General features: G+C 33.5%; 1 protein-coding gene and 1 long non-coding RNA gene across 3 annotated transcripts; both read right to left on the reverse strand.

Annotated features, from left to right (window-relative positions):
• Positions 1-220: 220 nt before the first annotated feature.
• On the reverse strand, positions 221-1900 carry LOC122602249. Its single transcript, XR_006324192.1, has 3 exons — positions 1326-1900; positions 896-1193; positions 221-268 (listed from the first exon to the last, which is right to left on the reverse strand). It is a non-coding gene; the product is annotated as an uncharacterized LOC122602249 (long non-coding RNA).
• Positions 1901-3809: 1909 nt separating this feature from the next.
• Positions 3810-12157, reverse strand: LOC122599609 (phosphatidylinositol 4-phosphate 5-kinase 7-like). Of its 2 annotated transcripts, none has more exons than XM_043772140.1 (10): positions 12032-12157; positions 11441-11534; positions 8492-9520; positions 7274-7441; positions 6698-6860; positions 5966-6076; positions 5690-5877; positions 5360-5514; positions 4767-4935; positions 3810-4204 (listed from the first exon to the last, which is right to left on the reverse strand). In XM_043772140.1, the coding sequence occupies exons 3-10, from the start codon at positions 9511-9513 to the stop codon at positions 3922-3924; spliced, it is 2259 nt and encodes a 752-aa protein (XP_043628075.1). In that variant the 5' UTR covers positions 9514-9520; positions 11441-11534; positions 12032-12157; the 3' UTR covers positions 3810-3921. The 2 variants fall into 2 exon arrangements, with proteins under 2 accessions (XP_043628075.1, XP_043628076.1); XM_043772141.1 differs by lacking the exon at positions 12032-12157 and adding an exon at positions 11787-11854.
• Positions 12158-13262: the final 1105 nt, after the last annotated feature.

Raw genomic sequence — 13262 nt, forward strand, 5'->3', positions numbered from 1 at the left:
TGGCATGATTAGGTTAGACGATAGAAACACACGGTAACACTTTGCATATGTTAAAAAGATTGTCTTAATCATAATCATCTGCTTGGTTGTAGTACACCGGCTATACCCGAAAAAGACCAATGGCTTCGATAATAAGTAGTAAATGACATGAAAAAGGTTCAAGCTTTTGGCTTTTAAGTTTTGACTCTGCAACTTAAAACAGGTGATTTCATGCACATACCTTATCTTGCATCTCTTACTTAATCTGCTCCAATTCTAGTCTTGGAACCTGAGTAGAACACAAATAAGACATGACTAAATTTATGAATGCCAACATCACTATTCATTCTTGCTATATTTGGACAGAATCTAGAAAAACTAATTCTCACTTTCAAAACCTTAAACTCAACTAACCAAATGCTGCAAGATCATATATATAACCGAGCTAAACTTAAAGGTGTCATCCAAACTTGATAGCAATTCATCAGTCTTACATTAACATCGAGGAGCCAACTCTTCTATCATCTTCTCATACTTATCTACCGATTTCTTTTTTATCATTTTTTATGCAATATTCAATATAACTCAATACCACTTAACCAATCAAATAAGCTATGTCTAATGATGGATTTCTTACTTGAACAACAATAACATCATAAGCTAAACATGAGCCCAATATATAATTTTCTATTTCATCCTTAAACTAAAGCTAAGTTTTTTTACCAAATGGCATAGAAGTGATCCAAGAAATAAGTATCTACAACCATCATCATCATACATCAAAAAGTCTAGGCGACATATCCAAGAAATCTAGTCTTTGCTTGCCCACCTAACATCCAAAAACCCTCAAAATATTTAAGTTATAAGAATACAAAAAGCTGAATGAATATGCATTTAGAGTATTGCATATACTTACCAAGCTGACTAAATATTCATTTATTGAGTCTTTTAATCTATCTCTGGTAACTTCCTTAAGTTTGGGTTGTTCACAAAGCATTCTTTTCGCTATCGTCTTCGGAAGAAATAAATAAGTAATAGCACCTGTTGAGAGCTTGGGCTGCTTTCCCTGCTCTCCTTTAAGATTTAGCTATTGCCTTCAATGGACCAGGTTCGATGAAACTCGTATTATTGAACTTTTGATGATACTATCCATCGCTTGGTGCTATCTTTCTTTGGTCAGCAACCCAGTCCTTCATGTGTCGTTAACATTCCATCTACATTTTTGCACATATAACAAAAGTCAGTATCAGCATATACTTATTTAGATGTATAAAACTGATTATTTACCCAATGACTATTTGGCTGACTAAAAGTCAAATATGTTATCTTCACAAATAACCGCTTACTGTTTATCATTCACTTTCAACTCATCAGAGGTAGAGCTCGTATCATCATGGATTTCAACCTGCATAACAAAAACAAAAGCTCCCCATAGTCTACGACTTCTTAGTCGAACTTGTAGCAAGCATGACACATTTAGACTAAATATCAATTTATTACAAACCGAAATTAGAAAAACAAATATCAAGATTCTAAAATCTATATCTATCTCAACTCGGGTCATAAACACTTGCCTGATATAGCTGTCAAGGCACCAGTCCACCTACCAGTTAAAGTCCGAGTCTACAACTTATCCTCCAATAACGAATAAATTATCTTATGTATTTTAACCAAACTTTTTGAGTCATTTTGAACAGTTACCCAACCCATCCTTTCTACCATTTTAGTTAACAGAATAAAATGAAACATGTTTACCCACAGATTTTGACACCAATCCAACAGTTCCAGGCATGTTATGGTTTGCTTTGTATAGTATTATCGATTGTACCAGCAATACCACTAATCTTGAAAGCTCCAGCTTGTATCCCACCAACAGTAGCTTGCAGAATAACAGCCTGTAAGAGACATTACTGCAAAACTTTCAACCGCTATTATTAAGTTAGTTGCCACTCCTATTTAGTTGTAAGAAAAAAAGGAAGCAAAATACCCAATAGAAGCTGCTAGTTTTTGGATTGGGATACATGTATAAAGTGTTCAGATTCTCAGGCCCCAATGTGTGAAGCAAAATTTCTTCAATGCAATAATTTTCCCTCTCATTGTGTCCTTAGCCTTGTACACATTACTCTACGTACCTTGTCCAATCTATCAAAACATCAAACACATAAAACACTTATCATTAACAATGGAACTTGATTAAAAAATGAAACATTGCTTGTAATCATCACTACTTGCCTTGTCGAGTTTCCAACAGTATCAACCCTGCGGAATCCACTCGTTAATAGTTTATTGAGCAAAAGCAGATAGCCAAGCCGGCAAGCGAGCAACAACTTGTTTACCATGAACATTCTTTTATCCCATCAAACTAAATAGTTCTCCACTAACCAAATGCTTTATATTGCACTCCAATTATCTTCATTTACAAGGTTTATTAAGATGATGAAGCAAAATAAATCTTTGACAAGGCACCACTACATCATGCTGCTGCTTCTGCTTCTGCTTATTATCTTTGCTTTCACCATTGGCAATACCCAACTTTATAAACCCATAAATTTATTAGTATAAATAAGAATTTAGTCCATAAAAAAATATTGAAACTTACACATGAATTCCAATTTAAACGAAGTATGATTAGGTTATCGTTGACAGCTTAAAATCCATATACAAAAAAACCCCAAACTATTAAAAACCCATATTTTGTTTAAGAATACCAGATTCTGAAAATATATACAGTACCTTAAATTCCATAGATCTAAACTCAATCGCCATTCGTTGGGTATATGCAATATAATCAAGAAAAGTCGAATAGATTTGTATATACATGATATACAGATGTATGTATTTATATATTACATATATGTATATATATATATAGTTTATACCAATATCACCAAGTGCACGACGGCTTTTGTTTTATCCGGCCACTGGAGTGACTGCCATGTTCTTTTGCTTCGCCATTCCCACTGCTTCACATTCACAATCACGATAACAAGATTTAATCTTTTATTCAAGAACTTCAGTTGACAACATACAAAAAATTGGATTGAAAATTTGGATTGAAAGATGAAAGAAGAAGAAATATGTGAAAGAAAGTGGTGAAAATCTTTCTTTTCCCTTTCAAAATTTAAAAGGCCCGTCACTTTTTAAATATATAAATATTACTTACACACACTCTTTACACCTCCAATAACACACCATTTGATGTCATACTTCCAATGTAGAATGCCTCTAAGCTTGACAACACACACAAGTGATGTCAATTGTGTTCTCTCCTTTAGTATGAAAAGGGAGATATATTTTTGGGTAATGATATATATGTCTAAAAACATGCCTAATACATTTTGTTAGTCCCAAAAATGGACTTATGATTTAATTAGTTAAAACATTTGTTTAAGTACATTTTATTAGCAGGAATTGGCCATTGGCCATCATCAAGAATCAGCAAAAACAATCAGTTAGCAGAAGTTGAAGATTGAAGTTTACAATGATATATACCAGAAGATCAACAGACTCGGCCCTATACCATATTGCATAAACTAACTTTAACACATGATCTGGCTCCTGAACTCAAATCCGGCCCAATTGTAATATAAGGTCAAACATGGGTTTTGGCCCTCCAAAAACAAAAAGCCCCCAATTTTTGTAACATCTGGTTTTGTATTACATTAAAAATTTTAGCGGTTAAAAGAAAAAATTAACCTTTAACTAAAAAAGAAGTAGGGTACGTAGGTATATATTCATCCACTTTTATTGTTATATTAAGATATTATATACAAGTAGAGGTTCTGTCAAAACAGTTACGGAGTATTATCCATCATGTTTAACACTTACTATGTGTTAACCATAGCTTTATGGTTTATGATTAGCAAAATTTATAAACGTGACGAAAGTTTTACAACATTTATCATCAAAACCTGCTTTATTTATCTATTGGTATTAAACTAATCAAGTTTCCGCAGGGAAAACTTTCTCTAGATGGTTAATAAAACGTTTGGAGTAAAACTGAGGATCCGCAACAGATACTGATTTGGGATCATGGCGCCTTGATTTATAAGCATGCTCTATTTTCTTTCTCATGTTGTATATCTGTAGTATATCAATTATACCAAGATAAAGTACAACATCATAGACCTCAAAAAGTTCTGGCCCGGTGGAACTTGTTTCGTCTTTTGAGTAGACTTTACGGTTTGCTTGAGCTGGCATGTTTACTCCTAACTGCACGCGTAACCTGATAATTGTTTTCAAAAAATCAAGAATAATATCAAGATTGACCTTACGCATAACTTTGGACATGATTTTTCATGTTAAGCCCACGGACCCGTTCAAATACTATGTCTATTTAGACCAGTTACCTAATGCACTAGTTTTCATATGTAATATCATGTGTAGTTTTTAAATGTTTTGGACTGCATTACCATCCTACATTTAGATCTATAAGGCCATGAGCTAACAAAGAGCATGTCTAGAGGTGTCAAAAATGGAAACAAGTAAATTATTCTATGTCTCTGCAGGTAGAACGGGCCAGGTCAGATCGATGAAATATAAGTATACATTTTCTTTCCTGAAATCTTTAATCATAATAAGTGTACGAGTAATATGATTATTACAGAAAACTACATTTATACTACAATAATCTACTTTTTTTTTTTTTTGTATCAAACATTATTTAAGACGCTATATGCGTTTGAATTTATGTTACTTGACTTGTTTTTTATTAGTATAACTTGAAATTTTAGTTTCAAGATGCAACCCCAAATGATAGATTTGTTAAGCAGATGTATATATAATACCTTGCAGTACCAGGAAGAAGGAGATCAACTTCCTTGTCACCTACAGAAAATGCTTTCAAAGTACTTCCTCTAATATGTGGACCGGGTGCAGTGTTGACAGAACTCGGCTCATGGGTCACAAGAAGAAGTCCCTTTGGTGGAATTGACCGGTCCACATTAAAAGTTGGAGCTAGTAACACGAGAGATCAGTAAATAATCAGATTACGGAGCATATTGTAGATACTGCAAGATATCTTCATTATATATTACAAGAACATTCTCCAGATTAGTAAGCGACAAATCAATAACTCAATTTGATCGATTAGAAATGAAACTAACCCTTTTTTATTCGGCTGAAAATCCGTTAAAAGAAATAGTGGGGTGAAAATGCTTGTGAACAAAAAACAAGCTTACAAGAAAAACATATAAAAACTTGATCAATTTAAAACGGTTTACATGATGCATAAATAGAAGGAAATGCAGACACCATTGTTGACGGGTACGATAGAAATTTTAGATGCAACTGCAAATTTTGAGTTTCGTATAACACATATAAGTTCGTGACTCAAGGAAATATATCATCAAAAGTTCAATAACAAAGTGAAGTATTATACCATGATCAGCAGAATAATTCTGACGTCCATGGTATGAATCTGGTGCTTCTAAGAGAGCATTCATATGCTTAGGAGCTCTAAAATGCAATCCCAGTAGAAGGCTATAATCTATAATGTGTTGTGATTCTAAAAAGACACAGTCTAGATAGATTTGTCTGCAAAAAAATTTGGCAGGGAAGTCCATTCAATTAGTAACTTTGAACTTGTAGCATTCTAAATAACACACATTCCACATAGTATTGCTCGGCATTAGCTATATCTAGGGACCTCGTAGCTCTAACAAGTCCATGTAAACGTGCTGATCAGAAAGCCGTAATATGAAAAACTTACTTGAAAAGGGCATCACGTAACGACTTGTCCATATGGAAAGCATATGCAAGATCAAGGTCTTTAAATGTGGTACCCTCGTCTATGTCATCAATATTAGTATTTCGTCCATGGTAAGAACCCTTCAAATCATAACGACGATGTATCCGTAATTGGGTGTAAAACATATTTCCCATGACCACAAATTGTACCTGAAGGTAAATAAATGAACATAAATATTTTATCGATCACAGTAAGATAAGCATTTTTTGGGGGAAAAAATTGCTTAGGATGGAAAACCTTCTTGCCACCTCTCAGGGATATTTCATGGAGTCCATAGAATTTAGTGATCAGAGTGTTATCATGCTCTTTTACATGATTGTAATAACTAGGAAGCATCTTCAGCAATACCTACGTAATTCGTATAACAATATTAACAACTTAGAGTATTAATTCACAAACATAATTGCACAATTCGTTAATATTAAATGTTTACAACCATGTAATGCAACTTTAGTAGTAATTCCTTGAATTTTTCAAAGAAAATATGTAGATTTCAATGTTCTTTGCAAAACAAGGTCATAAACAAAGTTGTTTGCAAGACCATTATTCTCGGGTTTTTCAAAACTGGAGTCAATACATCTAAGGTTCTGGCTTTCCCAAACCTGAAAGCATCTCTCCTATGCCAACGTTCCACTTACAAGATTAACATTGTTTCAATTTTATGATAGTGGAATGTTGGCAGTTGACAAACGTTGAATAAAGGTTCGGGAAACCCTGACTTTTAAAATGTTGAATCCGAGTTTGGGAGCCCTGCAAATATTGGATAGATTCAGAGTCTCCGTTCAGATAAACATACAGTTTTAATCACAATTTTGTCATCCTAGACATCGACTAGACCGTTTCTGGTCTCCATTAAGACCACTTAAGACAGATGTGCGAATGTGGTTTGTATGTGTGTCACATAATGGTAAAACAAACATGCTTCATAACTTCAAAAAGCAAAACATAAATGTTTTGGTAGATTCAGACCTTGAGTTCAGACGTTCGTAAAGTTTTAATTACAAATTTGTCATCAAGAGACATATAGAAAAGGCTGCCACTTTTTCCTGAAGTAGAAATCTCTCTCAAATCATCCCCACATATGGACATCATATAATCTGCCGCATCTAAGTTGAACATCTCCCTTAAATTTCTGGAAAAAATTTCATCAAGATTTATTAACTAAACTCAAACATCTAAAAGGAACCAAAATTTGATTATATTTACATAGTTAAAACAAAAATTATATAGTTAAATTTCATCAAAAAAAGTTTTCATCAAGAACCAAAATTTGATTATTTCACTAGACATAAAACATGACACCCCTGCTCCCAAGTGACCCTTACGATCTACCTGACCATAGTGCCTTATGAATGTGGCGAAAAACAATCACCGACAAGATGTATTATGATGTTTTCTATGATTTCCCCATCAACAATGTTAATTACACCCTATTTAATGCTAAAATTTATGTGGCCAATTAAATTGATTGTTTAAATAGAGCCTGATCATATGTTCAAGAAAGAAGTAAATAGAACAGAACATATGTAAGGAAAAATATAGTACCTGAAGACCATAGGACAATAATCTTTCCAATGAAAATCAATTGAAGAGTGTGGAGGTGTCATTCGTGACCCTTTTGTGGGGAAATACACCCTTATTCTTGCTTGCTTTCCAAAATCTGAATATCTCATTTCACGTATAGAAATCCGTGTGGTTTTGCCAACAATATACCTGTTAATTGAACCGATCAGTCCCACCACATATGAGTTTAATAAAAATAATCATAGGGAAAGCAGAGTATTTGGTTGCAAGGGTTCATGTGACATAAGAATCTACTTCTATTTGGCATGATTGCAACTACGTTTAAGTTTTCATATAAGCACTTAAAATCGACTTATATACATGCTCTGTCACGTATTAATGTGGAGATTACACTTAATGTAGTTATACTAGTAAATCAAGGATTATGAGCACAGCAAATAGTAGAACGAAGTCAAAGCTAGAATTAAAGTGGATTAATTAAACAAGAGTTGGTTTAAGTTAACTAAAGATACAATCACTAGTTAATAAACACCAAACAAATACAAAAAGTTTGCAATATCTTTGATATATCCGGTTATGATAACTTGCAGCTCTATATCATTTCACCACAATTTTACACACATATACGGATATACCATCAAAAAAGAATCCTGCAACAGAGCTGGAAATTAGTGTTTAGTATTATGTCGAGTGAATGGAGGACACAATCTCAATCCTAGTGATAAGTCACGAGGTATATGGCATATAAAATACTAAAAAAAGAAACTAACATCCAATACTGTCTTATACGGATATTGGTCCCAACTTTCATTTACGATCATGTATGGCGGAAGGTTGAGATATAGACAGCCTTATCCCTGTCTAAGGTAGAAAGGCTACTTCTTGGTTCTACCTAAGGTAGAAAAGGTATTGCAATGAGTAAGGATCGAACCCTTGACCTCTGTCTCCAGAGGAAAAGGAATAAAAATCCTTGCTTGTATGGCTTATAAAATTCTGTTGTTAAAAAGATGATACACATTGATACATTGATACATATGATACATATTATGCTATATGATGTTTATAAGGGTATGTCATGTATTCACCAGTCTTTATTTATTGCCAATTTTTGGCTATTTATTTTAGATGCTATGTTGCTTCAAACCAAGTGCTTTTGAACCTAAAGGCTATTAATCATATGAAAAATTAATCATTACACTAATCATTTAGGTGGAAAAGCTTCATGTTTAGGTTATTTACCTGATACCTAGCTGCAAATTAAGCATTAGATGGTAGCTCTTAATGCCGTTAGAAATGTCCGAAGATGACTTCTTTTTCACTTCCTTCATATGATATTTACGTTGTTGTTCACGTTTATATGATAATCCTGCATTCGTATTTGTGTTCTCTTTTATCAGAACTCCTTCTATGTATTCTTGTTCACAAATTACAGTTGTATCCTCGTCCACTTCACTTTCCCCTTCCTCGGAGCTATGAGATAATATGTCACTATTGTCTAACACAAGAAACTCCGTAGCCGAATCCCCATTACTCCTATCATCTTCCAAGGATATTCTCTTTCCTGACTTCTGAATTGAGTCTTTCAAAACTCCAATAATAGATATCTGTTTAGATAGCCTACGGCTTATACTTCGTTTTATCTGCTTGAAAACTTTCTTTTTGCTTAATCTTGTTGAAGACCGGTACCTAGTTCCTGCAGGATAGAACGTGCCACGTCCATCCTTGATGCCATGGGTCCAGATTCCAAAATAATAACTACCATCAGCAAACCTATAAACGCCTGACCCGTGTCTATACCCATTTAACCAATAACCATCGTACAAATCACCATTATGCCATTTCATCACGCCTCGACCACACATCAATCCGGCTTTCCAGGTTCCAATATACATGTCACCATTACTCCAAGCATATTTACCACTACCTTCATGCACTCCCTCCTTCCAAGAACCATCATAAACGTCAGAATTACTAAATTGCTTTCTTCCAAACCCATGTTGAATGTTCAACATCCAAGAGCCTACATAAATAGACCCATCTGAATTTTTTAATGTGCCAAATCCATTAAGATAGCCTCCAGCAAAATCACCCTCATAGCTTTTTCCGGACGACCAAGTGATCCGTCCAACTCCGGTCATTTTTCCTTCTTTCCAATCACCCTCGTAAACTGTACCGTCTAACCATGTGTATTTACCATTGCCATGGGGAATCATTCCCTTAACATCACCATAGTACACACCTCTATTTATAATAATCTCCATATGTGTCCTGAAACCATCAGGTATATCAACAATAGTCAAAATAACAAATATTTACCACAGTCAAATTTGAATAAATTCAAGACATCTTTTCAAGCCTAAAATCAATCACATTTTTTTTTTTTTTAATTTTACAAAAAAACAAAACCAAAAACAAATCATTAGAGTTTGCACAAATCCTGGATATTTTTTTAGTAACACTAAAGGTAAACTTGTTTTCTCACTAGACAAATACGGCTACAAACCTTCCAATGTAATAAACATATTGAGGGTGTCTAGGAAAATGGTTCGAAAAAGATTACAGGGATGACTGATTAGGCCACATATATCTAAATAAAAATGACTCATCATCCCAGGATAACCCGAATACGTAATAGCACCTCCCTCTTTTGAAATGATATACACACATATAAAGGGACAATTTTCAGTTTTGCTATCATATATATGTAATTCACAATGAGAAAAAGAGATAAGTAGAAAACGTTTATTTGAAAACTAAAATTTTTGTGAAAACTGGCCAAATGACATGTGATCTGAAACTAACACAATGTGTTTTCTCAAATCAAATTGTGCTTTTGATCTCGCATGAAAACCAGAAAAATAGTCAAACACACTGTATTTTGGCCAGTTTTCTAGTTTTCAGATAAATTTTAGTTTTCAAATAATCACAACCTATTAAATATAGTATAAATTAAACATGAGACTATACCGGACCCTTTCAATTTTGCTATATTGTGTATTGAATTCATCACCTCTATTAGGCCGTTCCTTATAGCTAGGGCTTCTAGCCCGCGTCTTGGCCGCGTCCGACGCACCAGAAGCAGCGGACACTATAAGCACCGTCTGCTTCTTGGCTGCGTCTTGGTGCTTACTTCTGTTTTTAGACGCACGAAAGTGGTAGACATGTGGGCCCAAATGAATGTAAATGTTGTTTAAATAGTGTGAGAAACGGGTTAGAAGTGGGGATTATAAGGAGAGGGTGTTCTTGGTGTGTCTAAAAGTGATGAATAAGGAGACGCCTTACATTACATATATATATATATCAAACTTCCAATTATTTCCTTTGTATATATATGTATTCGCTTATCTTTTCATGAGAACATAAGTCCTGTAGATGCTGCCATAACAGTCATTTATAAGTCTACATGTTACCTATGTTATAATACATAGGCCACATATATATGATATGATAGCAAAATTGATGATTTGTTAGGGGACATAAAGTCTAGCCTTCATGTCAATAATTTATTAGTTGCATGGCTCTTTGTACCTTTCTAATCATATATTGCTTACTTTAGAAGACACTCTTTTACATATTGCCTTTTTATTACTAATTATAGACCTAACTTTGTTTATAGCGGATTCAGTACAATTGTGGACCTTTTTCTACTATAACAAGATATAAAGTATACTGTATGCAATAATTGAGCAGAGATGGACAAATTCTATCATTCTGTCACAAACCCTTAAAATATTAATAATTTTGTCAGAATAAGAAGTTTAATATACTGAGAATTAATTCTTTCTGCTCTGAAACTTATAAAAAACTGATTCTTTTGAACTTTTAAACCTTATATACTTGTGTTTTATTTAGGTACTTGCACTATGCAATATGTGAATAGCTGACTTTGCTGACAGCAGTCATATATACAACTACTTACACAATCTTAAATGATGTTTTTTTTGGAAATACTAACATTTTTTTGTAAGGAAAGTAAATATATATGTTGAATATGTTACCTTAAACAATACCAATAAAAACTAAACATGATGGTTTATCCCAATTTAACTAATCAGGATTGAACAACTGACAAAATATAAATCTAGGGACAAAAATTAGAAACCAGATTTCCCCATATTTCATTTACCACATTCTTGTTTTAATTTCTTATAATTATTTTCGAAAGGGATATAAAAGGATGAGGTTTACCTTATTAGTCTTTTTTACTCAAGACGTATGCAGCCTAACTTGGTATCCAGATGATCGTTTCTGACCATTTTCCTAGCCAGCCCAAGATATTTATCTAAGTAAATCACAAACATGGGAGCTCTTGTCAAGAAACCGGACGCCTGACTACTAGGCTAGCTACCACTTGAAAGATACGTGTATATATATATATACTATTAGATAAAAAAAAAAAAAAAAAAAAAATCAGACACCAACATGAGATTACAACCACACTTAACAATTAGGATACATATTACTGAATTCATAAGCACAAACAAGACAATTAAATAGGTGGAAGTTAATATGAGGAAAGAGAAAGTTATAGTACCAGAATAATCCATGTGTTAACAGCTGAATTTAGTTTTTACGGATTTTAGGCCTATGTTCAACCACTTCATATATTGATTCATAATTCATCGTAGTGAAATCAGAACCAGAAAAACATAAATGTGATAAAAGTGAAACTTATATGTGTCGTGTAGGACATTTCACAAGTTTAAGAAGAGGAAAAACACCTGATAATAAGGATGTTATTATGAATAAATACAAAACCAAACAAATGTAATAACTAACCTTTATAAAGCAAGATTTATATATTTGCATATATAAATCCCAAAGAAAATTGAATTCAATTTAATGTAGCAAAATGGCCGAACTTCAAACTCAACTATCAGAAATTCTGACGTTGGGAAGTTAAGGAGACCTTTTTATAAAGGAAAAAAAAAATATGTAGTGAATAACGTTTAAAAGGTATGATTGAGAAGAATACGTCCGAAGCATGCACTACAGTGTCTGCAGAATTATGACCGTTGGATAACAAATCAACGGTTTGTGATGTTTTACTGGTCCCTTTTGTCGACTATTATGAAGGTCCAGGTTGTTAAAAATGACATGAAAGGTCATATTCCTATTTGATACTGTGTAAATTAAAAGCTAACAAAATTGTTGTGGATGGAATTTACTACATCTATAGCTACCTATAGACAAATAGATGGATGGAGTATGCATTTTATACTTTCAAATTATTTTTTATAAGTGCATGTTATTTTTTTATAAGTCAGAATAGACATACGATTATTATTTATTAATTAGTTGCATGTTATTTATAAGTCAGAATAGGGATGGCAACCCAGGTTCACTTTGATAGGTTTGAGTTTGTAGGTTGTCTAATTGAAATTCTAGAATCCTAACCCGCCTAATTAAAATTGTTTCATGTTAATAATGCCAATCTTGGGTGAATCTATCTTGTTTAAATTTCACTCTCTACATTTGTAGATATATTATTGGATAGGTTGAAAATCTTATGTTGTATCCCAGATATTCGTGTAATTTAAGAGTACGAGTAAGAGTAGAATAATAGAACTATATGACAATGGTCCTCTAAGCGGGTGGATTATAACTTTCCAAATCGGTCGGGAAGGAGAATGAATAAGAACCTGGATACATTTTTTATTAAACGCGTTTTCTCCCGTTATGGAAGAACCAAAAACGTAAGGACAGCCAGAACGGGTTCACATTATTAGGTTTGGGTATGTAAGTTGTTGGGTTGAAATTTTAAAAAACTAGCCAAGCCATTTAAAATTCAATGTTAATGATCTCAATCTTGGGTGAATCAATCTGGGTTCGGGTCTTATTATTCACATTTGTGGAGGTAGATAATTTGGGGTTTTTTTCAGAAATCTAAGTTTTATTTTAGGCAGTCATGTTATTTAGGAGTATTATGAGTAAGAGTAGGATAATAGGAGAGAGGACATACTGGTCCTCTAAGGCGTACAGCGCCTTGGTTAAAATAATTAAATAAGGG

Source organism: Erigeron canadensis, chromosome 5, assembly GCF_010389155.1.
Source record: "Erigeron canadensis isolate Cc75 chromosome 5, C_canadensis_v1, whole genome shotgun sequence".
In the NCBI taxonomy this organism is placed as follows: Eukaryota; Viridiplantae; Streptophyta; class Magnoliopsida; order Asterales; family Asteraceae; genus Erigeron; species Erigeron canadensis.